General features: G+C 50.1%; 2 protein-coding genes across 4 annotated transcripts in view; both read right to left on the bottom strand.

Annotated features, from left to right (window-relative positions):
- The window catches only part of LOC123247731 (transmembrane protein 115-like), a 4,838-nt gene extending 3,912 nt beyond the window's left edge, over positions 1 to 926 (bottom strand). The window contains exon 1 of the mRNA XM_044676722.1: positions 5 to 926. Within this exon, the coding sequence (XP_044532657.1) occupies positions 5 to 611 (607 nt within the window). The 5' untranslated portion in view covers positions 612 to 926. The remainder of the gene's footprint in view (positions 1 to 4) is intronic.
- A 3,470-nt stretch (positions 927 to 4,396) lies between these two features.
- CACNA2D2 (calcium voltage-gated channel auxiliary subunit alpha2delta 2) overlaps positions 4,397 to 26,353 on the bottom strand; it is a 360,677-nt gene continuing 338,720 nt past the window's right edge. The window contains exons 21-38 of one of the 3 annotated variants that reach the window (XM_044656931.1): positions 25,924 to 26,000; positions 23,918 to 23,938; positions 20,368 to 20,428; positions 11,671 to 11,768; positions 10,901 to 10,991; positions 10,567 to 10,629; positions 10,158 to 10,261; positions 9,563 to 9,661; positions 9,023 to 9,111; positions 8,559 to 8,606; positions 8,142 to 8,213; positions 7,847 to 7,999; positions 7,492 to 7,544; positions 7,049 to 7,104; positions 5,647 to 5,770; positions 5,299 to 5,408; positions 4,974 to 5,056; positions 4,397 to 4,590 (exon numbers count right to left, since the gene is read on the bottom strand). In XM_044656931.1, the coding sequence (XP_044512866.1) occupies positions 4,450 to 4,590; positions 4,974 to 5,056; positions 5,299 to 5,408; positions 5,647 to 5,770; positions 7,049 to 7,104; positions 7,492 to 7,544; positions 7,847 to 7,999; positions 8,142 to 8,213; positions 8,559 to 8,606; positions 9,023 to 9,111; positions 9,563 to 9,661; positions 10,158 to 10,261; positions 10,567 to 10,629; positions 10,901 to 10,991; positions 11,671 to 11,768; positions 20,368 to 20,428; positions 23,918 to 23,938; positions 25,924 to 26,000 (1,543 nt within the window). In that variant the 3' untranslated portion in view covers positions 4,397 to 4,449. Of the gene's footprint in view, positions 4,591 to 4,973; positions 5,069 to 5,298; positions 5,409 to 5,646; positions 5,771 to 7,048; positions 7,105 to 7,491; positions 7,545 to 7,846; positions 8,000 to 8,141; positions 8,214 to 8,558; positions 8,607 to 9,022; positions 9,112 to 9,562; positions 9,662 to 10,157; positions 10,262 to 10,566; positions 10,630 to 10,900; positions 10,992 to 11,670; positions 11,769 to 20,367; positions 20,429 to 23,917; positions 23,939 to 25,923; positions 26,001 to 26,353 lie in introns of all 3 variants that reach the window. The other 2 variants (XM_044656929.1, XM_044656930.1) reach the window with 2 other exon arrangements.

The raw sequence follows: 26,353 nt of genomic DNA, 5'->3' as shown, positions 1-26,353 counted from the left end.
AAGCCATAGGAAGCCAGGGCACTGCTGTCCACCAGAGGAGTGAGTCGTAGCAACATCAGGGAGACAAGCAGCAGCATGGGTACCACCCGCATCCGCACTTGGGGCACCTTCAGCACCACGCTGTCCCCCATAGTCTGTTTGAGGGCCACCAGGACCCCGCCCAGGAAGCCCAGCACCCCGTGGATGCGCACGGTGAAGAGATAGGCCAGGTTGAAGGAGGCCATGTAGGTGAGGAGGTAGGCGAAGGCACCCAGCAGCCCCACGGACACGTTCACCACAGCGAAGAACACGAGCAGCTCCAGGGCCCCCCAGAGTGGCTCCAGCAGCTGGCCGGCTGCCACCACCGTGGCCAGGCTCAGGGCCACATCCCACATGTGCAGCTCCACCAGCCCGTGCGTGGCCAGGGTCCAGACCCAGAAATTGGGCGGGAAGAGGTAGCCGGGGGTGACGGCCAGGCCCACAGCCGTGTCCAGCGCGAAGGACAACAGGTAGAGGAGCAGCACGGAGGCGCACAGGGCCTTCACCACCACGCTGGCGCTGGCCAGGGCGGCGCCCAGGGGCAGGCGGGCCCCGGGCCCAAGCGCCAGCCCGGGCCGCTGCGGCTGCTGCATCTTCTGGGGGCTGCGGACCGCGGGCGGGGGCCTGGCCTAGAGATGGGGCCGGGCCCCCGGGCCCGCTGGGGGACCCCGCGCGGGCCGGGCCGGCTCTGGCCTCAGGCCGCGGCCTCCCCCATCCGCCCCGGGTCGGTCCGCCCTCCCGCCGCCGGGGGGCGCCCTCCCCGTCTTCCTCCGCGGGGCCGAGGCTCAGCGCCGAGGACCCCCGAGGGGCCTGAGCATGGGTTGGAGGCCAAGTCCACTCTCGCCGCCGTTGCTGCCACCAGGTTTCCTCAGGTCGCGGCCTCCTTCGCCGCCACCACCGCAGCCGCCTCCGACTCCTCCTGGGCCGACAAACAGACCACTGCGCCTGCGTAACAGGAGCGGGCCACTCCGCGACTCCCGGCCCCGAGGCACGATGGGATTTGGAGTCCGCCTCCCAGTGTGAGGCAGTGAGAACGGCGCCTGCGCCGATTGGATCGCAAGCGAGGGACGTGTTGGGAGTTGTGGTTCCGGAGCGGGGAGTGATGGGAGAGAGGTCAGCCTCACTCTGAATATTCGAGGGTCTAAAAGAGTTTCTGGCTCACCCACGGCCTGAAGGACTGCCCTGGGGCTGGAAAGGCAGCAATGGCTTGGGAAATTGGGCCTGGGTCTGGGGGTTCCAGCTGTCTGGAGTGGGTGGGCAGGACGAGACTCGCACTCATCACCCATCTCGCCCCAGGCCTTGCGGAGCTGGGGTTGTTAATATCCTACTCTACTTCCTTCTTCCAGCCCTTGGACTGCCCTGAGTCCCAGGCCCAGAGCGAAGGGGCCGGATTTTGGGACGTCAAGGGCGGGGCTGCGAGGAAGCAGTCTGGGCGTGGGGGAGGGAGAAGAGAGGATTATTTCCGCCAGTTGGCTGGTTACCAGAGACATCGTTTGAAATGAGGATTTTCTCATCAGACCCGGGGTTGCTTGAGAAAAGGACCATGAAAGGGACACCTAAAGTCAAGGCTGGGTCTCAGTTCTCTGATCCCCAATAGGAGGACTTCGGAGAATTGCTCTTCCCAGCAGAGCCTTCAGCTCCACAGATCAGGTTTGGGGGCGGGAGTGGAGATGGTGGGATGGAAAGGGAACGATTTGAAGTGAAAATATGAACATTATTTAATAACTGATTTTTTTTGTAATAAACCATTTGAAAATATTTTACAAGGAATCACACACACAATATTTTACAAAGTTTCTTATCTTTTTTGTCGCTTTTGTATCCGACTTGTCTGTACAAAAAAAACCAACAACCCAAAAAAAAAAAAAAAACCGAAAAAACGCAGAAAAAAGGAAAAAGCCCCTGGCACTTTCTCCCCCAACCCTCTCCCTTGGCCTGGTTGGGAGAGGGAGAAGAGAGAGAAAGGAGGCCCTGAGCCAGATGGGAGATGAGCTGAGTCAGACCCAGTTTCTGTTTGGACAACTACCTGGTGGCTTTTGTTTAGTTTTTCTGTTTTTAAACTTAAAATATATATATTATATATATTTATTTATATTTCTGTATACGCCTTGGTTTCCTTGTTTTTTTCTTTTTTTTTTTTCCTTTTTTAAATTCTCCAGTGAGCACCTGACTAAACTACAGAAATACACACACTCCCAAGACACAGCTGGCAGGCGAGTAGGTGCCAGCATGGACCAACACACACTGAGAAAGCAACAAGCAACAGGACCATTAATTAATGAAGCATTAATTAATGAATCACCCCTTCCCCCCCTTTTCCACATCTTAAGAGGAAACACCCTCCCCCCCTTGCTCTTTAGTGATCTGCCCCCTCCCCCCACTGGAGGATTTGGGAAATGGAATTGGAATGCACTGAAACCCCCTCTGCAGGCTTTCCCAGGCCCTGCCTGACTGTGTGTATGTATGTAGGGGATGGGGTGGGGAGGGCTGATGTCCAGTTCTGGGGACTGGACATTTTGGCCTCAGGATAGATCACTGGGTGGTGGTGGGGTGAGCACCTGTTCAGGGTTTGGGGAAAATGTACACAGGTGCCATGACAGCCCAGGAGGTGAGACCTTGGGTGAAGAGCTGGGGGAGGGGGGTTAGGGGTAGCCTCTTCAGTGTTTCCCTCTGCTGAAGTCATCCCTAGGAAGGCAGGGCTAGAGTGAGGAGTGGGGTGTGGAGCTAAGCATGAGGGCTAAAGGAGAGAGGGGGGAGTGGCACTAGTTAAAGGGTGCTCTTGAGGGCCCAAGAGGCATGGCACAGCAACCAGGCAGAAGATGAGTGTTGGGGGTGGGGTGGGGTTGTTCCCTACCTACTCCCTTGCCTAGGTGTGGTCAAGACACTTAGGCTGAGGTTTGGGGGGAAATTTGAAAACCTTTGTAGGGTTGGGGAGGGGCAGAGATGGGAACACTTGCTTTGCTCAAAGCAGGGGAGACTGTCCATTGGACACTGAAAATTGATTAAGGGTGAAGTGTCTGGTAGGTGGCGGATAGGAGCTGGAGGGGTTGGCCTTCGAGTGACTCACTGCCTGACCAGGCATTTGGCACAGTTTAACATTCAGCTTTGGAACCTGGGGGGTAGGGGTAGAGGGTAACAGGGGAAGCAACAGTGGACAAGCATTCCCGGTCAGGACCTGAACTGGGTGCTGCAGGGCAAGGAAGAAACTGAAGTAAGTGGAGATGAGTGCATTTCCTGGGTGGGGGTGGGGGGGCCCAAGGAGGGATTGGGGTGATGAGCAGAGACTGAGAGCAGGCAGTACCCAGCCCCAGAGAGATGAAGCCTGACAAAGCCTCTAGGTCCCTCCCAACCCCTTTACATAAGGCTTTGTGACTCTCACCCTACCGATATATATGTGTTTGTGTGTTTCCCTTTAAACTCTACAATGCTGTGATTCTGTAACATGTCTGAATGCATGTGTGTAATACATATGTTTCTATTTCTACCCGTGTGTCTGTGTATACCCATGTCTCTGGCAGTATCTCTTAGGTTCCTGCCAATTCTGACATTGTGTGTGTGTGTGTGTGTGTGTGTGTGTGTCCATCCCCTCACTCTAGCCAGGTTATTCCAGGTTCAGTAGTGATGGTTATCTTTGGGACCCAGTGCTCCAATCAGGGAAGCTGCCTGGCAGGGGCTGGGGGCTGGCTGGTCTGTTGAGTAGATTCTAGCATCCACCCTGGCTGGTGGGTGCTTTGCCTAGATCTGAACTTGGTCTTGGCTACGTCCCTGGACTGGCCTCTCCCTGTGTCTTGAGTGGCCTGTGTGATGAGGTCTAGGAAAGAGGACACACACACACACACACACACACACACTGTGTGTGTGTGTGTGTGTGTGTGTGCCTGTCTGTCTGTGAAGGTTGAGGGCTGAGCTCACATGGTGATGTACCCCCCAGAATTGAGCCTCCTAGTCCCTATGCCCCAGTCATTCTCTGGGGTATCTAGATGCTCAGAGGTAAGAGGAGAAGGCTGGAGAGCTAGAGCCATAAGAACCCTTGACCCCAGCCTTCCTTAGAATTAGTGAGTCTGAGTGTACTCCAGGAGTTGGGGAGGGAGAGTGGCAACTGTGAGGACTGATGCTCCCCCGAGCCCAGCAGAGTTCAGCCCAGACCAGGCCTGGGCAGCACATGCCTTTGGCACCAGCACACACACACACACACACACAGTGCCTGGAGTGAGGGTGGTAGTGAGGTGGCAGGTGTTGGGCTGGGGTGATTTTTGACAGCAAAACAGTAAGACATGGCGTTTGGGGTCTCAGAGGCTGCGGGGCCCAGGGGAGGACGCCCCAAGGCCCCACAGTCAAGAGGATCCACTCTCCCACAGGCGGTGGGTGGTGGGCACAGCAAGAAGGGAAGGGTGGCTAAGGTGAAGAGGCCAGGGCTGAGGGGGATGGGGTTCAGAGGTGGCAGGAGGGGTCATTGTGAGGCCGGGGCAGGGGCAGGGGTGACAGGCCCAGGAGGAGCAGCAGCTGCAGGGATACCAGGATGCCCAGGGATGCTTGGAAGGAGGCTCCTCGGCCACAGTCTGAGGTATCTTCCTGTAGGCACACACATGGGTCAGGGAGTTGGGGGGGGCAGTGAAAGGGGGTGGGGGTGGTCTGGGGAGAAAGGGCAGCCAGACTTTTCGAGGTCTATGTCTCACTCCTCTTATCTCTCATTCTCACTCCCGAGACACCTTCTACTGTAGTTGCATTTTTTTTTAAACCCTTACCTTCCATCTTAGACTCAGTACTGTGTATTGGCTCCAAGGCAGAAGGGTGGTGAGGGCTAGGCAATGGGGGTTAAGGGGCTTGCCCAGGGTCACATGGCTGGGAAGTGTCTGAGGTCAGATTTGAACCCAGGACCTCCCATCTCTAGGCCTGGCTCTATCTACTGAGCCACCTAGCATGGTTCCCTTTTGCTCTTCTGTCTCGCTCCTTACCGTTGCATTGTAGTCGAAGCAGATGTGAGGCCCTTTCCTGTATCGTGGCTTCTGTACTAGTTCACACTGCTCCGGCCCGTCAGCTGGGCATGGGGGTGGCGAGTCAAGGAAGCCAGTGGCACAGAAAAAGTGTGTATGTGTGTGTGCGTGTGTGTTGCATGCATGCATTTGTGCACACAGGTAGGGATGGGGTGCTCCGTTTCTGGGCAGAGCTAGCAATGAGCCTGGGTCTTGGGTCATGCTGGCCAGACCTTCTGCTCAAACTGGAGAGCGAGCAGGGCAGTGAGGGACAGGGAGAGGAGTCTGGGCAGGGGGCTCAGGATACAGCGCCTCTCTGCTTGGAGCAGTTTGCCTGATTCACACTGGCTACACAAGGGCTTCTCAGCCACGACAAAGAGCAGGTTGGTGTTGGCCAGTCTCTGGGCATGGAACAGCCTGGAGGAGAGGGAAGGCAGGGGTGAGTGGGCGACAGCACTACTGGAAACTCTCCCCTTCCCTGTTTCCCCCTTTCCACTCCCAAACAGGCCTGGGCTCCGTCATCCACACCAGCCTTGGCCCACTTGTGGCAGAGTGAGGCCCTGCTTGGTGGGCCCTTTCCAGGGGCAGCACTGGAGGCCTCTGCCCGCATCTTTCCCCAGTTTCTCTTCCCTCTTCCCTGGCTGCCCGTGCACACCTGGAGCAGTTCCCACAGTCTATGATGCTGTTGTAAGAGGCATTGGCGGTGCTGAAGTAATACTGGGTCTGTTTCATGATGCAGCTGGTCTCCCTGGTCTCCGAGCCCTCAGCAGCTGCATCATCTGCTTGGAGGTTGGGGAGTGAGTGCCTCTGGCCCTTTGTCTCCCCCCACAGTCCCTCCCATAGCACTCAAACCCCAATCCAGCTAACTGGGCTCCCTAAGTTCCCCCTTTAGCCTGGAGCCCATTCACCTGTAGCCCCTGGCCTAGGCTCCTGACTAGTCTCCTGTGGCATCCCCCAGGGTAAATAATTGGCTGGTAAAGAGAAAGGACTAGGCAGTAGTAATGATTAGAATTTCTGAATGTCCTTGACACGGGGATGCCACCTGCAGAATGGGTCAAGGGAGTTGGCTCTGCCAGGGGGAGGGAGTCATTGCAACAAGAGCAACACCTTCCCTGCCGCCTGCAAAATGACCCAGTAAGGAACAGCAAGTGCAAGAATGATTGTACACATTTTGCAGAGAAGGAAACTGAGGCTCAGGGGAGAAGGGAAGCCCAGAGTCACATAGTAACTATCAGGACCAGGATTCAGACCTATCTATATGTACAGATCTGAAGCTCAGGGCTTGCTTACTCCTTCAATCTTTCCCATCCCTTCCCCAACTCTCAAGCCCCAAACAGGTATCTGTACTGGGACCAGGCTTATTTTCTAGCAATAAAAAGAGAAATGGGGCATCCCGAATGTCTTTCATAGCTTAAACTGTTGAGATAGAATAATAATAATTAATAATGGCTTAAATAAACTTTAAGAGCTTAAAACTAGGACGCTAAGACTTTTGGGACATGTTGTGTCTGTTTCAGGACTCTGGAGAAGGGAGGAACAGTGAGCTTTCCAGATCTGACTTGAAGCTCTGTTCTGCTTCCTCTCTTCTACAAGTCCTTCCTTTGACTGGTTCTGGATGGCAACTGTCAACAGCGGAGATTATTGCCTTCCATCCAAACTCGGGTAAATCTAGAAATAAATTCTTGGAGACAGAAGGACCTTGGGAGCCGTCTAGACCTATCTTGCTCCCCATGCAGGTATCCCTTTGCAGGGTTTCATGTAGCGGCTGGACAGCTGGTTGCCCAGATGCTATATGAAAACTCCTGTGATAGTGACTGAGGTGGTTAGGGAGCCCCCAATGCAGGGAACCTGTCCCATTGTTAGGTAGCTCTAGATGCTAATTAGATGTTAAGCCAAAATGTGCTTCAGCCCTTCAGAAGGCAACCTAAAGGCTAACCCCTCTTCCACACACACTAGTCTTTCTTAAAGACAGTAATTATGTTCTCCCCAAGTCTTCCATCCGGCAAATGTCCTCCGATCCTTTCCCATGCCATCCCTTTGTCCACATGGCACAGTACCTGCTTGGAACCAGCTATGATAGGTGAGTCCATAGAGAAGCTGCTGGAGTAAGGACCTGTGAAAGGCAGGACCCAGAGGGAATCAGGCTGAGGTTGGGGGTTGTACCCATCTAGGTGCCCTGCTTGGATTCTGCCCATTGCTCCCACCCCATGTCTCCCTGAGGATCAAAGAGTTATTTCTTTAAGTAAAGTTGGTGGCATCTGGGTAGCTCAGTGGATTAAGAGCTAGGCCTAGGAGTAGGAGGTCCTGGGTTCAAATCTGACCTCAGATAGTACCTAGCAATGTGACTAAGAAAATCACTTAATACCCTATTGCCTAGCCCTTACCACTTTTCTGCCTTGGAACCACTACACAACATTGATTCTGAGACAAAAGGTAAGGATTTTAAAAAAATAAACAAGATTAGAGGGAACATTCTCCTATCCTTGGTTCAAAGGCTTACCAGGCTGCTGCTGAAGTCCACCAGGCCAGGTTGAGGAAGTCAGCGATGGTAGGCTAGAGAGAGGAGAATAGGCTCCCACAACTGGTTGGGGGAAGGAGTATATCTTCCTGTAAGGGATATCTTCTCCTGACCTCAGCCTCTTCACCCCCAGAAGGTTACTCTCTCCAGAACCTCAACATTGGCTTCCATTGTTGATCAGGGGCTAGCTCTGCCCAAAGCACCAATCCCACCCCCAACAAGATCAGTAAGGGGGGATTTTGGAGATTGGGGACCCTTCCTTCAACCCTGGGAGCAGCCAGGGCCAAATTCCTTGGCTGTGGATCTCTTGAGGGCCAAGTGGGTGAAAGTTACTTACTACAAAGACCCCTCGGGGGGCAGCGCCTGTGTTGCTCTGGGCCCGGGGGGTGCACACAGCTTGGTAGTCAAAGGACTCTTTTCGAGTGAAGAAGGAGTTATTGTAAAGAGCTAACATCAGATTGGCATCCACCTCACTGAAGAACTTGCCCACCTATAAGAGGAAGGAGGCCTTCCTGTCCTACAGAGCAGGACAAGGGGGCTAGTGCCACTTTGTGGCTTGGCTCCAGAAACCTCTGAGAGGAATGGACAGTGTGTTCTGGGCCACCTGCCCTGACCCATCCTTGCCTGCTCACCTGGTCCCATTGATTGTATTGGTTGGAGAGCACCAAGAAGCCACCGTCATCAATTAGGACACAGAGCAGATCCTGAAGGAGAAGGGGGAAAGGATCAAGTTGTGGTCAGCCTTCCCTGGAAACTGGGGTTGGTGGTGGTAGTGAAGAGCTTCTTCCAGGTGGCCTGTGGGGTGAAGGCTGCCCCTCTCTGCCCATCACTCAGTCAAATTCTCCATTCAAAGAGAGAGACTAGGAGGTATAGTGCATTTCTGGTTCAGTTCCTACCAGTGTGGACCTGAGTAATTCATTTCCCCCCTCTGGGTCTCAGTTTCTCGCTCTCAATCCTAGGGTCCCGTGGATGCTCTTCTGGGATATAGTGAGGAGAGAAGAGAGAAGGGCTTGAGGTGGGGAGGAAGGAGTTCACGGGCTACAACCTACCTCATTGTTCACGTCACAGTCCATCTCACAGTGGCTGTTGGGGCCACACTGTTTGGGAAAAACCAAAGCTTGCTTCAGGGCAGTCATCGCGGCCAGCACAGGTAAAGATCTTCCTTCCCTTTTGGCTCAGTGTCTCCCAAGGGAAGGGACTTCCTCTTTACTTCCTTCACATTCTCCCTCCCCCATAGACTCTGGCATTCTCATAGACCCTATGTTGGGGTGTGTGTGTGTGTGATTCTTTAGGTTAATAGAAGCAACACTGTCCCAGAGTTTGAAGGATTCTGAATAGTTTCCAGGATTGGGAAACTGGGGGAAGGGTAAAGGTACCACTGAGTTTCACCCAAGGGAGAAAGAGTAGCTGGGACCTAAACTCGTGGACCTGAAGAATAATTCCAGTGATTGCTATAGGGGAGGGGAACTCTCAGAACCTGGCTTCTCAGTTGGGGTTTCTGTTTCTCCCCTACCTTCTGTGGCTGGTCCCGGTCTGTTCGGTTACTGGCTAACACCTTGAACTTCTCAGCCCAGGCTTCCAGGTCCAACTTCACTCCCACTACTGTGGAGGGAGTGGGGGCTACTCAGTGACCAAGGCCTGGCTATAGTCCCTTTTAGGTATTCCTCCTTAATCATTTTTTAAAAACTCTTACATTCTGTCTTAGAATCAACTGATTCTGAGGCAGAAAAATGGTAAAGGCTAGGCAGTGGGGGTTAAGTGATTCACTCAGGGTCACACAAACTGAATGTTTGTTTTAGTGAGGCTAAATTTGAACCACCTCCAGGCCTGGCTCTCCATCCACTGATCACCCGACTGCCCCCCATCCTCCTTATCTTGATCCCCTTCCTCTGCTCCACACTTCATTGACTATGCCTTTTTTACCTTTAGGTTTCAGCATCCTCTCTCTTTAGTGTGAGCTACACACCCTGGCTGGGTCCCCCAAGGCCATATCCCTCCTGTTGGGATGCCTACCCCAGATTCTTTTCTTGGAGGAGCTCTGTCCTTTCCTCACCTGCAGGTCTTAGTGTCCTTCCCCCAAGTGTGAGTTCCACAGCTGTGCTCACCAAGATACCCATGGTGTTGTTCTCCAGCTCTAGTGGTCTAAGGAGAGCTGAGGAGGAAGGGGTTGGGTATAGAATGAGAGGAGAAAGTCTAATGATCAGAAGGAGCACCCATGTGTGCCTAAAGCTAGTGCTTGTCAATCCTCTCTGCTACAGCCATGTTCACCCACTTTGGGAGCTTCTCAAGGTCCCAAGTTCTCCCCTCTTCCAATGGTTTGGCACTCTCATTTGGCATGGAATGGTAGGGTTGGAGGCAGGGGAAAGAGGCATTGGAGGCTCCAGTTGGGGAAGGGAGAAGCCCTAGTAGCCCTCATAGACTAAAAGTCAGGCCAGAGAGCCCAGAGAGAATATTTATCCAGGATTCTCACTCAGGGTTTTGCATGTTTCTTGGGTGACCTGAATGTCCCTTTCCCACTCTCTGCAAGTCTCACCTGTACCCTCCTTTCTCCATTCCCTGGCACCCGAAGGACAGGGGAACTATGACTTGGGAGCTCCTTGCCTGGTTGAGGAGTCCAGTGCCTAGAAGCCTTTGCTAGGCTCACTTACAGTCATGATATGGAGGCTTGAAGATGTAGCCCTGGTTGTCCAGGCTGCGCCGGTAGAAGCTGGCATTGAAAGGCTCAGGGTTCTCATCCCAGTCCTCAGCTGCCCTAAAGACCCAACGTATTACAGAGGGGCAAAGGAGGAAGGGCAGAGGGCTGAGGAAGTCTGGGGAGAGGATATAGAACCTGGGATGGGCAAGAGGATTTGGGGAAGTCTGGGAAAGGGTCATAAACACGATGGTGGCACATGTCCTAGGGAAGCTGAGACTGGGTCTTAGAAGATAGGAGAGGGGCTGCTATGGGCATGGAGTAGTGAGCCTGTTCTGTAGCTCATTGCAGGCACCTGGTTTTGCCTGTCAGGGCACAGCATGGAATATGGGATTGGGGTGAGGGTAAGCCTTGAGTTGACTCACTTGTTGGGGAAAACTCGGGTGATGCCCCCATCAGTAGCAGCGAACACAGCAAGGAGACTATACCTGAGGATGGGACAGGGGCATTGATTTCTGTGGTACAGGGCAAAGGCCTTGGAGAATCCAGGAAAGCGTGCCTGCCCTTGTCCCTGGGGTTGGCACTTGCCCCAGGCAGAACCCCCTCCCATCCACCCTGTTCCTTGGGCTCTATGACCTGATTATTGTGGGTCCCTGGGTCCCAGAGGGGGCATCCCATCAGGGCCCAGGGCTGGGGGGCTGGTAGCAGTGGTAAGGAAGGCTGGCATGATTCCCAGAACAGGGAGGGGGTAGTGCCTACGTGTTGAGGTCCTGGTCCTTCCACACCTTCTCCACCAGTTGCTGTGTGATGCCAGTGTCCAGAATCAGGTTATGCAGGAGGAAGTTGTTACCTTCAGAGTGAGGTGGGGAGGGGAAAAGGGAAAGGCCTGGTTCCCTCCATCCACTGCACTCCGTCTTCTGTCCCACTCCATGCCTTTTTCCTGCCCACATCCTTCCCTCCTCTCTGCCAAGCTTAGTTCGGAGCTGCTGCTGCCTCACATGGAGGCTGTTTCTAAATCTTTTCATCTTCTCTATTCCATCCCTGCTACTTGCTTTCTGACCTCCCTGGGCTGGGGGGTTCAGGTTGAACTTGACTTTGTTGTTGTTGATGATTATATATCATATCATAGGCCTTTTATGTATATTCTCTCCCTGTGGTTGTCTCTCCCTTAGACTTGAGATTCCCTTAGGGCCGGAGCTGTCTCTGCTTCAGACAAGGGGTTCTCCCAGGATGGGGGGTTGTCTCGGACTTGGGGTTCTCTAGGACAGGGGCTGCATCTTCTCTTCAGACTAGGGGGCTCCACTTAGAGTATACCTTCTCTTTCTCCATCTTTATTGTTTAATGTCTCTGGCTCCTCTACCACAGGGACTCCTAGCCTTTGTCCTTCCTGTTTCTCATTCCTACTTTCTTTGCTGATCCTAGTCCCCCTCCCATAATCTGAGTGTTAGCCATCCTGCGTAGGGTTTAGGGCAAATTTGGTTTAGGGCCAGGCTGTATAGGACAAAGGGGGGGCACTCCCCAACACTCACACTGCTTGGAATCTGGAGTCACCTTCTCCATGAGCTCAATAAAGTTCTTGAGAAATTCCGTGTTGTTGTCCGAGGCGTTCAGGTCCTTGCAGTATTCTCTGGGAGGGGGAGGGGGGAGAGGGGGCAGGGTTTGGAGGTTGGGGTCCATCCTGGGGCTGGGACCAATGGGGGACCCCACAATGGATGGGCCTACTTGTTGTGTGTGCTGTGCACTCACCACGGTGAGGATGTGGGTTTGCATTAAAGGGGGGCTTTGTGTGCATGTATGTAATGTTCTATATGCCAGCATTAATGTATGATAGATGAGTATATTTCTTCATGCATATGGTTTATATGTTTTTGTGTGTTATGTGCATCATTACTCTTGGCATGTGATTGGATATATGTTCTTATTAATTTCATTTTTTAGTGGGAGCCTTACTGTCACCCATTGTAGACCCCGAGTTTTCAGAGAGCTCCTTTCCTCTTCTAACTCCTCCCAATTGTGAGCTCCCTAAGGGCAGGTCCTGGGACTGCACCTTTTCTCTCTTTCCCCTATACTGAGCATGATTGGCTACACAGGGGGTTCAAGCTAGCATTTATACAGCCCTTTAAGGTTTGCAAATGTTATCTCATTTGATCCTCACAGGAATACTGTGAAGTAGGTGCTATTACAAGCCCTTATTACAGATGAGTAAACTGAGGCTCAGAGAGGTTAAATGACTTACCAGGATCATACAGCTTGCATATGAAGCATATGGCTTCCTGACTCCAAGTCTAGCCCTCTATCTTCTATCCCACCATAGCCTCTTTTTGTTTTTTAACTTTAAATCCTAACCTTTCATTTTAGAATCAATACTGTGTATTGGTTCCAAGACAGAAGAATGGTAAGAGCTCAGCAATGGGGGTTAAGTGACTTTCCCAGGGTCACATGGCTAAGACATCATCATGGTCTCTTAAGGAAAAACTTATTGGTTGATTGATTTGTGAGTTAGAGTATTATAGGAATTTAGATTTATATGGAAGGTACCTTAGAAATGATCAAGTCTAATTCTCTCACTTGATGTCAGTCCTATCATGTGTATGTCTTTGAGTATAATAATAATAATCTCCTGTTTATATGGTGCTTTCAGTTTGCAAATCACTTTACATCCATTACTTTGTCTGACACTCACAATGCTGGGTATTGTTATTAGCTCTATTTTAAGGCTAGGAAACAGGTCCAGAACATTTAAGTGATTTGTTGAGGGTCATCCAGCTGGTCAATGTCAGAGTTGGGATCAAACAAGATTTCCCTGACTGTTTTTTTCACAGGGTATCGCTCTTCCACTTTCACATGTGTGGGTTTGCAATGTGACTAAGTAAGAGAACAGGTAAACCTCCCTGTGATTGGAAAATGGGCTGTGGATTCTTCTGAGCTACCTCTTACAGGGGCATCTGTGCCAGTACACTCCAGGTGAGAGGTATGTGGAAGGGTGCCATTATGGATCTCTAGTACAGACGGGGTGGGGATGTGTATAGACAATCCTTTTGGCAACTTAGAACATCCCCAGCAAGGGACAATGGTCAGGCTCAGGATGCCAGAGTTGGGTATCACTTTCTTGAACCAAAACATATAGTCCTCCATGTGCTATACTACCCTCTACTCTTAAATTCCTTGTCCCTTTTTGTAATACCAGTCATACCTTGACAAACTCAAACCCTAGATTACCTCCATTGTCTATTTTCCCTTCTCCTACTCATCTGCTGCTGGATATCACTAAAGAAAGTAATACAAATGTATCATTGGGTTCTGTGTAAATTTGTTACCCAATGTTGGGTCTACTCTGATGCATGGCAATTCTTTTATTATTTCTCATCTCTCATATTCCCCACAATGGCTGTTCTAAACCTCTACCTTTCTCCTTCCTTTTAGGGTTAGTTTTTTTTTTAAACCCTTGTACTTCGGTGTATTGTCTCATAGGTGGAAGAGTGGTAAGGGTGGGCAATGGGGGTCAAGTGACTTGCCCAGGGTCACACAGCTGGGAAGTGGCTGAGGCCAGGTTTGAACCTAGGACCTCCTGTCTCTAGGCCTGACTCTCACTCCACTGAGCTACCCAGCTGCCCCTCTCCTTCCTTTTAGGAGAGAAACTTGCTTCCTACTTTACTGGAAACAAAAAAATGAACACACACACACACACACACACACACACACACACACACACACACACCAGGCCAGTCAAAGAGCTCTCTTCCTCTTTACTCCACACTTCAAAATCTCCCTTCATTATCTCCTATTCTCTCTTCCTTTGCTTTAGTCTCCAGTGAAGAGGTGGCCCTTTTCTTTGCTAGTGCCAACAGTTCCATTTTAGACAGAATTAGAAATGTTTCCAACTATGATAAAAACAGTGGAAGGTGGGGGTACAGAGTGAGGAGTAGGGCATTGATGGTCAAGAAAGCAGTTTAACCTTTGGTACAGTGATAGTGGGGAAAGGGCAGGTTGAGAGGGAAAGAATAACTGGAAGAGGTATGCCATGGCAAGAGGACGAGAGTAGTAGTGTAAATTGGCAGATCTTGAGGTGAGAAGTGTAAATGATGGCTTCAGGAGAGAGGACCCCTGGTTGCACCCTCCCTACCCCCCCAAATCCATGTAGGTGCCCTGGGACAAAGTCCCATTTGCCCCATGCTAATTAAGGCTTTGCTCCTACTTGTGCCCTTGCTCCTGCTCTCTTCAACTTCCTCTGATAAGCTTGCTCTCTCAATCACTTCTCCCATTTCTCCCTATTCATTGGCTCCTTCACTTCTGCCCTCAAATGTGCCCATGTCCTACCCTCTCTCCCTTATGTCCTTGGGAAAATTTCCACTTGACTCTCCTCAGTCTTCTCCCAAATCTCACAGCAGAGTTTTTAGGAAATGTCTTAAATCTGACACTTCCACTTCCTTAATTCCATTTACTTCTCAAACATTTGACGTCTGGTTTCTGACCCTATCACACATCTGCAACTGCTCTCTTTAAAGTAACTAAATCCAGATGCCTTTTCTCAGTCTGAATTCTACTCTATTTGACCCTCCTGTAGCTGCTGACACTGTTGGCCACCCCTTCTTCCTTTTCAGCTTCTGTGACACTGCTTTCTTGACTCTCTTACTTGCCTGGCCCCTCTTCTGTCTCTTTGGTGGGATCATCACCCTTCTTCTGCTGACCAAGTGCAGATGCCTTCCAGGGCTCTGTCCTGCATCCCTGTACTCTCCTTTGATGATGTCATCTATACAGAATTCATGGATGGATCAGGATTGATTCTGGTCTGAATTAAAATTCATTTTGGGGTTGGCTTTACTGTTTAACATATGGCCAAGGTGTGACCAGCCTTAGTGTCAGTCTATGGTTGGGGTTAGAGTTCAGACAGCTAAAGTCCAGTTTGGGTTCAATTATCTGTATATAGAAGAATCATAAATCCGTATATCTGGCTCTTATCTCCCTCTTGAGATCTAGTCTGGCATCATCAACTGCCTATTACACATATCTCTAGTGGGATGACCTTAGGCACTTCAAACTCAACATATTCCAAATGGAACTCATTCTTCTACAAACTTTCCCATTTCTGAAGAGGGCATTTCTGGTTATCCAGATTTACAGTTTGAGTCATCTCCCACTCTGTATCATCATTTACCCTCTATAATCAATCAGTTACTAAATCTTGTCAATTCTACATCATCTCTTATACTATCCCTTTCTCCCCACCCATAAAGCTTCTCCACCCTCATTATGTCATGTCTGAACTATTGCAGTAGCCTCTTAAAAAAAACCCAAACAACCCTTGCTTTCTGACTTAGAATCAATGCTGTGTATTGGTTTCAAGGCAGAAGAGTGGTAAGGGCTCAGCAATGGGGGTTAAGTGACTTGGCCAGGATCACATCAGCTAGGAAGTATCTGAGGCCACATTTGAATCCAGGATCTCCTGTCTCTGGGCCTGGATCTCTATCCATTGAGACACCTAGTTGCCTCCTGAAGTAGCCTCCTAATTGATCTTTCTACCTCCAACCTCTCCTCTCTCTAATGTATCCTCCACACAGCTAGCAGGTTGTTAGTGCCAAGGCATAGATTTGACCATGGGCATACCCTTCCTCAAAAAGCTTTAGGAGACTCCCTATTGCTCCCTCCAGGATGAAATATGAAACCCTCAGCCTGGAATTTGAAACTCCCTACAATGTGATCCCAACTTACCTTTCCACTCATTTCATTCTCCTCTTCTTACAGGCTCTGTTCCAGTCAAACTGGTTGGCTGACTTTTCTTCAAATACATTCAATCTTTCCCTTCCATACCTTTGTACACAATCTCCTCACCACGAGCTCTCTTACCTCAGTCTTATAATTCTTAGCTTTTTATGGAAGCATAGGTCAGATGCCACCACCCTTTATGAACCTCTTGCTGATCTCCACAGTCGATGGCTAATGCTTGCTTCTTGAAATTATATATATGCTGTATCTTTCTAGTAGAAGGTAAGCTCCTTGCTCCATTTTTACCTATCTCTTGTGCCTGGCACAGAATCTGGTACCTAGAGAATGTTTCATGTTTGCTACCCAGGACCTAATTGTTTTGGTGAGTTTGGCTTCATAATAGAGTTCAAAACCTGGTACTGCTAAGCCACCTTCCTTTCCACGTCTCCGCCCCCAATTCCCTTGATATTCTTGACTATTTGTTCTTTCAGATGAATTTTATTATGATTTTCCTAGCTCCACAAAGCAATCCTTTGGTGGTTTGGCTAGTATGGCACTGAATAAGTAAATTAATTTATTATATTGGCTCAGCAAACCCATGAACAATTAATATTTCTTCAATTATTTGAATCTGTCTTTGTATAAAGTGTGTTTTGTAATTGTAGTTCATATAGTTCCTGTGTGTGCCATGGCAGGTAGATGCCTATGTATTTTATTTATTTATTTATTTATTTATATATTGTCTATTTGAAGAATGGCTGAATAAATTTTGGTATATTAATGCAATTGAATATCACGAAGCTACACAATAATGATTGAAATATGGACTGATATATGAAACGATCCAATGTATGTACATTGATGTATATTTTCTGTTTTTTCCTTTTCTTTTTAAATTAAAACCCTTACCTACCATCTTAAAATCAGTACTGTGTATTGGTTCTAAGGCAGAAGAGGGGTAAGGGCTAGGCAATGGGGGTCAAATGACCTGCCCAGGGTCACACAGATAGTAAGTGTCTGAGGCCAGATGTGAACCCAGGACCTCCCGTCTCTGGGCCTGGATGCCTATGTATTTTATACCATTTGTAGTGATTAAAATAAAAACCACATACCTTCTGTCTTGGAATCAATGCTATTGATCCTAAGGTAGAAGAATGGTAAGGCCTAGACAATTGGGGTTTAGTGACTTGCCCAGGTTTACACAGCTGTGAAGTATCTGAGGCTGGATTTGAAGCCAGGTCCTCACAATTCCAGACCTGGCATTCTTCCACTGTGCTACCTAGCTGGTCCTATTGTGATTTAAAATGGAATATCTCTATCTCCTGCTGGATTTCATTGGCAATATACAGGAATACTAATTTGTGTAAGTTTATTTTATTTCCTGCAACTTTGCTGAAGTTGTTAATTGTTTTGATCAGTTTTTCATTTGGCTCTCTGATGTTCTCTAAGTAAACCATCATGTCATCTGCGAAAAGGGATAATTTTGTTTCTTCTTTGCCTATGCTTATTCCTTTAATTTCTTTTTCTCATCTTCTTTGAATTGGCCAGGAATAGGGCTCCGTGGGTGGACATGGTCAGGATGAGGGCTCTGTCTATGGCTGGGGTCAGGATTGATTCTGATCTGGGTTAAAATTCAGTTGGGGTCTGCCTTTCCTGCTCCCTGTGTGGCCAAGAGTAGAGATCTGCCTGCAACCAGGGTTAGTGGGCAGCCAAATGTCAACCCATGGCCAGGGCCAGAGTGTAGTGGGCTGAAGTCCAGTTTGGGCCTGGGTTTAGAGCTAAATGTGTGGCTAGAATTAGTTCAGTTTGCAAGCAGGGAAAAGTCTTTGACTTTCCTTCTCTCTTTTTTTAACCTTTACCTTCTGTCTTAGAATCTACACAGTATAATGGTTCCAAGACAGAAGAGCAGCGAGGGCTAGGCAACAAGGGCTAAGTGACTTGGGCAGGGTCATCTAGCTAGAAAGTGTCTGAGGTCAGATTTGAACCCAGGACCTCCCAACTCCAGGCCTAGCATTGTATCCACTGTACTCCCTAGCAGCCCCAAGGCTTTTACTTCTAAGTAAGAATTCATTCTTTATATCAGTACTACTATTTCCTAGTATAATGCTTGACATATAGTAGGTGCTTAATAAATGTGTGTTGACTTATCGAATGGCCATGACAAGGACTGGTGAATCTCTCTCTGGCCAAAGCTAACAGCAGTTGGAACTATCTCTCTTGGACTTGGTTTCCTCGTATTTAATTTCTATGGTCCTGCCTTTGAGTATATAAATGAGGCTGGAGATGTGAGTAGGCTGGGTGCTTTGGTACACGGCCACTATATTGTGTAGGGCACTAGAGAGGCAGCCCCCATCGAGGACCCTCTTTCTAGGCTGACCTCGGCCCTGGATGCCCACAGCATCTCAGCTTCGGAGGTGCTCTGACTACCCTAGCCTTAGGCTCAGTCCCCCTTGGCCCGGTGGGTGTCCTGGGAATTGGCAATCCTACTTCTGTGTGTGTGTAAGAACCTAGGGTTAGGTCAAAAAGCATTGCAGACACTGTGTAGGTGCTAGAATGTCAGGGCAGGTGGGGTGCCTGCCCAGGGAGGCATCAGGTAGAGAGTCATAGGAGAAGGGGATGGAGGGGCAGCCCCTGAGTCACATTTCCCACAGGCATCAGGGAAGACATCAGCGGCCACATCCCTTGCATCAAGGGGCAAACCTGGGTTTTTCATGTCCCACCTCCCTTCCACCCTCAACCTTCAGGTGTCTTCCAGCCAACCCCTCCCTGCGTACTCCCTTCCCTTCCCCCACCCTCTACCTCCCCCTTTTGAAGACACTGATACACTGACCCAGTTACACACTGACATACGCTAACAGCCATAACATCCATCTTTGTGCTTCCTTGTGTCCCTGCCTGGAACAGGAGAGCCTCCATTGCCCTTTGTATGTGTGTATGATCCCGACTTCCCTAGCCCTGACCCCCCAAACTCAGTATGTTCTAGGTATCAGCCTAGGTCATATCCTCACGAGAGATCTCACCATCATTTTCTACCTGGGCAGGTCCACAAAGGGGCTTTTGGACTAGAGGACCCCTTATCTGGGGCTGGAATGAATGTAGGTGGTCGTGTCCCAGGCTCCTGTATTGTCCCCTCTCCCTAATTTCTTCCCACCAGATCTGGGGAGTTGGGGCCAGTACTTACCCAGAGCAGATGCTGCAAAGACCCAGTGGCCCCAGTCCCCTGACCTGCCTTACTCTTGCTCCAGTGTACATGGGTATTGACTAAACTGAGCTGGGGATGGTATTGGGGTAGGTTCTCCTGGAGGAAGGGCAGGATGTTGCCATTTTTGGTCCCACAGCTCAGCAACAGTAGGAATGCCTGCTAGGTGTAGTCCCCAGTCCCAAGTGTGAGCAGGGCAAAGGGGGTACCACTAAGGCCAGTGTTTTTCCCATCTCTTGGGAATTCTTTGATCCCTTTGCCCCCCCACTCCACCAACAAAGACACTGACACAGGGAAGACAAGGTAGAGAGGGATGGGGAGAGAAATCTCAGACCACAGAGCAGCAGATGCCCATAGGAGAGTTGTAGGGGTAGGGAAATCCTGCCTTGGCCTGACACAGGGAGCGCCAGGGAAACCCAAGTGCAGGTTGAAATTACTTTGACACCAGGGCAAAAAGGATATCCAGAATCCTGTAAAAGCTGTACTGGAGTAAGGGCTTGGCATGGAGGAAACTCTGGAGATAGAGTTGAGGGCATCTCGGAGTTATAGCTGGGAAAATCTCCAAGTGGAAATAAGAGGTAGAGTTGAGTGGGTGGGGAAGGACAATCTGAGGGCAGAATTTGAAAATCCCAAAATATAGAGTTGGGAGAGCCTCTGGGGATGGAACTGAGGAAGATTTCTGAAGTAGAAGCTAGAGGGGCATTCTTGGGAATATAGATTTAGGAAAGTCAAATAGGGCTGAATCTGGGAGAGTTATAAGATGTAGAATTAGTGGGGGCTATGTGGGGAAACAACCTGGGGGGACTTGGGGTAGGGGAATTTCTGAATGGAGCCTTGGAAGGGTTAATATAGTGGAGGAAAGGGACAACTGGGCTAACTTGGTTCTTAGCTGTTGGCCTTGGGGGGTCTGGGGGCAACTTGGTCTGCTGCTTGGTGGGGCCGGACACTGTCCGGATACATGACCCCTAATGTGTACACCTGCCTATGCTGGCAGCCACACATATGGGGCTCATGTATATGATGGGGCAGAGAATGGGTATGGGCATGAAAGGGAGGCTTCAGGAAGACAGTATCTCCATGGGATTCCCCAGGGAGAACCTGATAGAGGAGAGGGAAACACTGGCACACAACACAGGCACAGAGAAATCAGAAGTGGCAGTGCGGGCAGAGGAGACAGTAGGGATGAACCATGAGGCATGGAAGGAGATAGGGTTGTCTCAAGATTGCTGTGGGGATGGACGGAAAGAGGGAGAAAAGGACAAACAGACAGAAGGAAGGAGAGAAGGATGGACGGACACCTCGGCAAGCTCACACGCAAAGCTACCTGGGAGCAATGAAAACATGTCCTTCAGATTCAAAGCTGTTTGGGAGCAGGAACTCAAAATCTGCAACAGAAAGGGAGGGTTATCCGGCGGGGGGCTGGGGGAAGGTGGGAGGCCTGGGGGCTCAGAGCAGGGGCTCAGGCTCAGGCTCAGAAAGGAAAGGGAAGAATGGACAGGGAGGTAGAGGGGAGTAGCAGGAGGGAAGGGAGAGATACCGGCAAGATAAAGGAGTCCCCACACTGACACTTTCATTGTGGGGTAGTGGGAGAAGAGGAAGGGTAGGAGGGGTGGTCCCTTTGGAAACTGCAGCATCGCAAGAGAAGGGAAGTTATAGCCAATATGTTGCCCAGGTCTGGGTGGACTGGTTTGTCCTCACATGTGCAATGGAGTCCATTGGCTTGGCTGTATATGTCTCTATACCACTGTATATCACATATACACGGATACACACACACGCACACACACACACACACATATATATACACACACAGCTATATATATGCATGGTCTGGGCGAATGTGCCAGTCTCTCTCATCGCATCCATTAAGGAAAAGAACCACATGCATTGTTCAGCTCGGAAGGAACTTTGCGGAAACTGACCGATTTGGGCATCCGCAGATTTTTGCCTTTGGCTGTTCTTGGTTTTTTTCCTTTAAAAACATTTTTTGTTCTGTTTTCAGGCATCAACATGGCCAAACCGAGGGGATCTTTCATGGAGACAGACAGTCCAACCAGAGACGTGTCTGTGGCACGGTGGGGCTGCAGTGCATTGTGGAGTTATAGGGGTATACTTGGGACCTAGAAATTTCTCTCTAGGCCAGGGCAGTAATGAAGAAGGAACCTTTTTATCCCTGTCTATGGGACTTGGAAGGGGATGCAATGTAATGGGTAGGGGAAGGTATAGTTTCAGTCTAGATGTGGTCAGTTGGATCTGGGACCTGGCAGATATTGGAGCTCGAATTCCAGCCTGCCTTGGATCCTTCTCAGTGGTGGATTTAGGTTTTTCCTAGACGGGTGGCAGATGAAGTGGGGTAGGAGGGATTAACCTGGGAAAGCCTGAAGGGAAAGATATGAGACTGAGGAGACTGTGTTCACAATGTTACCAGGTGTATGCTAACATCTGCCTTGGTGGTGGAAGCAGAAAGGAAGAAAATTTATTGGGTGTTTTTGCCCCCAAGCAGGGGATAGGTTGAGAATGGATAGGAGGGGTTGGGGGGAATGTCTGACCAGTCAGATGTTATCTAGGACTCAAGAGGCTTAGAGAGTCATGCTGGGAATAGGGCTGGGCAAAAAGCACATAATTTAGGTAGACAGATTTGGATCATCCTTGAGGGGAGGTGACTTGCCTGAGTACACACCCTGAGTGCCAGGACTGGAATTTGAACCTAGTCCTGCTGATTCTAACTTTAGTGCCTTCTGCATTCTATGATGCTGCCTCTCCATGTGCCCTCCCTTTCCTTTGGATGGCTGTACTCCCTCCTGGGGTATGATAAGGGATTCATTCTACCTGTCTAGGGAAGTCTGATATGTTGATATCATCCCTAGAACCCAGAGGAGCAGTCTTGTGGGCAGTTCATTGAGATTTTCCACTCACTCAATCACCCATCCAAGAAGAGAAATCTGTCTCTTACTTTATTCCCAGGAAATGATCCCCCCTTCTTTCCCCTTTCCTGTATCCTCCTCCTTTTAGGGTCAAAGATTTACTTTCTCTTGGAAAGGAATTCCTTAGGGCCCCTCCCCACACACTGCCCAGGGTACCCACATCTTCCCACAATGCACTGCAAAACAGAAAGGATTGGGGCTTTGGGAGGGTTGAGCTGTCACTGGTTGGACTGTTGCTTTCTGATAGGACTATAAGGTGGGGTCTGGATACAAGCCAATGAGAGGAGAAGGAGGAGAGTTGGAGAGAGGGGAGAAGGTAGGAGGAAGGAGGAAGAGAAGGAGGAAGGAAGGACTAGGAGACAGTCATTATTCCATTGGCATTGCATTGGCAAGGTCACTGGGTGAGGGGAAGAGGAGAGAGACAACTCAAACTGGAGAGAACAGGGCATTCCCGATCAGCCACCCAAACCTAGTCTGTGGTCCCCAGAGATCCCTCTTTATCCACCTAAGAGAGCCCTAGAAAGACTCTCCATGAGTAATCTTGTACAGGTCCTTGCCTCCAGGACAATCTGACCCTAACTATCCAGGTAAAGACATTTCAGTTTCTTTCAGCCTCTAGCTCTGGACACACACCTCCTTCACCGTTTGTGTCCTTGGGCCTGAGTTTCCAATGTTAGGGAAGGGACACCAGAAGTGGGCTTCCTTCGGTAGTCACAGGTGGACCCACTCCCTTTCATTATGTACTCAGTTCTATGCTGTTTACCTTTGGGTAAGTTCTGTCTTTCCAGCCAGACTGGGGACTCCCTAAGGGCAGAGTTTGTGAGCTTTCCTTCTCTTTGTTCACCACCACGTAACTAAGCACAAATCTGGACACATGGGGAGATCAGGCAGGTCTTGGTGACAAAAGAACAGGGGTGGGGTGGGGTGGAAACACTAGATGTAACTTCAGCACCATGGACAGCCCCAGCAAACAGGTGAGTAGGGGTTTGTGCATATTGGAAAGGCTGGAGCTCCTGTCTGGACCCCTTTCTCCTTCCAACAAGAGAACAAGTATCACAGTCTTCAGACAAAGGCTAGGCACTGGGTGCTAGGAAGGGAAGTCAGGAATACAGACAGACTGCTAACGGGATTTGTTTTCCCCACTCCCTCCATTTCTCTAGCCATCTCTGTTTCTTAGGAGCATCCTTAGGATGTATGTGTTTGGTTGAGGGGAGAGATGTTTTCATTCTCTTCTTACTTCCGGTTTCCCTTTGTGTTCCCATCATCCTCATCCCTATACTACCCTCATGAAACATGGAAAGATGTATGCAATGCCTGGGATCATCAGAAGGAAAGGAGAAAGATCGCTATCCTTCTCACTTCTCTCTCCTCAGCTCATCTTCTGGGCTAGACTGCCTCCATCTTTGGGACTCCTGAGTCCAACACACTTGTGTCCCATGGCCCCCTTCCCCCAACCTCATGGAAGCTTGGAGAATGAAGGCAGCCTAGATTAGCCCAGTCCTGCCTAGCCCTGTTCCCTAGGTGTTGAGTTGGCTTGGAGGGAGAAAGAAGAGGCAGGGAAACCGGGATAAATTCAGGAGATGGGATGGGGAGAGGGGAAGTGGGTACAGGGGCCTAACACAGAAAGAGTAGAACAGAAGGAGGTGTGTGGAATGTCAGCTCAAGAGAAGGACCCTGTTGAGAGGGCCAGGGGATACTAGGGGCTCTGGAATGAGGCTCCCTTCAGAAAGGATCCTGCCCAAGCTGGCTAGAGCTGGGAGGGATCAGTAGGAGGAAGGGACAGAACTGGAGGTAGAAGGAGTCCAGGGGGGTTAGTTTGGCCTCGGGCAGGGCTTGGTGAAGGGGCAAGCAGGGGTATGGGGCAGTAAGGGGGACGGGTGGGGTGGTTAGGGGAAGGGAAGGTCGGGAAGGGGGTGAAGGGTTGAGTGTGCTCGTTCTGAATATACTTGCCCTTCAGTTTGCTGATTGACACTGTGAGAATCCACCATAGAGAGAAAGCAAGGAAAACAAACACAAACACAAAAAAACAAAACAAAAAAAACAAAAACAAAAAAGGGGGTTGGGTGGAAAGGGGAAGGGGCACAGACAATATTTTATTCAATGGCCGTTTGAATGAAAATATTGTGTATCATCATCATACTCAAAGGAAACTGCGCGCAAAAACGACATGAGAGAGAAAGAGAGAAAAAACTCAAAGGAGGCAAGTCCCCGAGCCCCCCCAGCGGGGGTGGGGGCGGGCGCGCTGTAGGCAAGGAGCCCCAGCCACCCCCTCCCAGTCACCCCCGGGGCAGCAGCAGCAGCACACCAGGCAGCGGGCGGGGGCGCAGCACAGGCTCGGGAGGGAAAGCTCGTCCCCCCGACTCGAGAGGAAGGGAAGCAGGCACTGGGGCCGGAGAGCGGGACATGCGGAAGGAGCCGACTACGGGAGCCGGGGAGGGAGAGGAGAGAGATGAGAAGTGCGCCAGGCTAGGGGCGTGGGGAAAGGCAGAGAAGAGGGGGAGAAGACAGGCAGAGGGTGCGAGTGAGGGACAGCTAGAGAAGGAAGAGGACAAATATGTGCGGTGGAAGAATAAAGAGAATGAAGACGAGAGAGGAAAGGGGGACAGGAGGAAAGAAAGAGAAAGAAAAAAACGGAGAAAGAATGAGGGAGAGGGAAGAGAAAGGAAGGAAGGGGGAGTCAGGCAGGGAAAACGAGCAGGAAAGAGGGAGAGGGGTCAGGAAAAGGGAGAGAAGGAGAAAGTGAGAGGAGGAAAAGGAAAAGACTAGCAGGTGAAAGGAGAAATAGGACAGAGGCAGATGGGAAAGGCAAGGAGAGAGAAAGAAGTGGGGAGAGAGAGAGTGAGGAAGAGGGTGGGGAAAGTCACTGCTGCAGAAAGAAGAGGTCAGAGAGGGAAACTGGGAGAAAAAGAGGGAGAAATAGTAAGAGTGAAGGAGAAAGAGAATAATAGAGGAAGGGAGAGGGGGAAGTGAAGGGGTGATGGTGAACAAAGGGAAAAAAGAAGAGTATGGTAGAAAATGATAAAATGAAGGCAGAGAAAGAAAATGAGCAAGAGGAAGGGGAGGAAAGAAAATTGAGAGTGGAGATAAAAATGAGGGGAAAAGGGACTACTGAAGAGTGAGAAGGGAAGAGAAAGAGGAAGAGAGTGGGAGAGACCCAGAAGGGATCCGGAGAAATAATAGTTATAATGGCAACATTTCTATAGTGCTTACAATGTTCCAGGCACTGTGCTAAGTGCTTTTCGAATATAATCTCATTTGATTTGACCCTCGAAATAACCTTGGGAGATAATTGGTATCATTACTCCCATTTTACAGATGAGGAAACTGAGGCAAATAGAAGTTAAGCAACTTGTCCAGGGTTGCACAGCTAGTAAGTATCTGTGATTGGCTTTGGACTCAGGTTTTACTGATTCCAGACCCATTCCTCCAGTGGATGACCCTAAAAATCGAGCAAATAGAAACCAGCTCCCCTCCCCCATGGGTCTGTGGTTGGAAAGTTAAGAGACAGAGAAAGCTCAGAAAACAGTGTGTAGAGGGTGCCAGGAAGGGTGGCAGGCCAACACAGAAGTACATGGAATGATAAGAACCAAATCAGAATCCATAAAAAGAATGATCTGAAACTAAAAATCAGAGAAGAGGAGAATCATGCATCTTTCGGCCGACTTTCCAATGAGCTGGCTGCTCCCAGCCCCCGGCCCTGCCAGGTGCCCTGGAGAGAAGGGCAGGCAGGGAGCCTCCCTCCCTTGTGCTCCCCTCCCACCCCTCCCCTGCATCCCTGATCCACTCTTCAAATACTCCTTTTGGTCTGCTATTGGCTGAGATGCCCCCGTTTCTCTTTGGGCTGAGCAGTGTGAGTTTATGGTGTTTGCTGCTCAGAATGGGCTGGGGCTGAGGGGCCAGGGGCAGTGGGGCAAGGAGTGGAAGGGGCAGCAGGCATAGGTGGAGGGATTACTTACACTTGACCTGCAGGATCTGGTCACTGAGATTGGCTTGTAGATAGAACGTGCTATAAGGGGGCAAGACCAGCCCAAGGCTGGAGGAGACAGAGAAAAGAGGGGAGAGTCACTCACAGGGGAAAGTCCAAAGACATCCCACACTACCCTGTTATCCCCTATTTAGGCACTTCAGTGAGGCGGGAGCTCTGAGCTGGGCCAAGATGTCTAACTGAGTCTCCAACTTCTCACCCTTATCTGAAATCACTCTTCTCTGGGATGAAGCTGGGTCATCTCTGAGGCTAGGATATTGAGAACATAGCCCTTCTGGGGCTAGACCAGCTAAAGCTCTAGAGATACTTGGGAACTTATCCCCACCCCCAATGCAGTACTGGATTCTGGGATTCTCCTTTCCCATCCATGGTCTTGTCTTGGAGCTGTCTTCTGGAGCACG

Source organism: Gracilinanus agilis, chromosome 1 (assembly GCF_016433145.1).
Source record: "Gracilinanus agilis isolate LMUSP501 chromosome 1, AgileGrace, whole genome shotgun sequence".
NCBI lineage: Eukaryota > Metazoa > Chordata > Mammalia > Didelphimorphia > Didelphidae > Gracilinanus > Gracilinanus agilis.
This window is presented reverse-complemented; position numbering and strand designations above follow the sequence as displayed.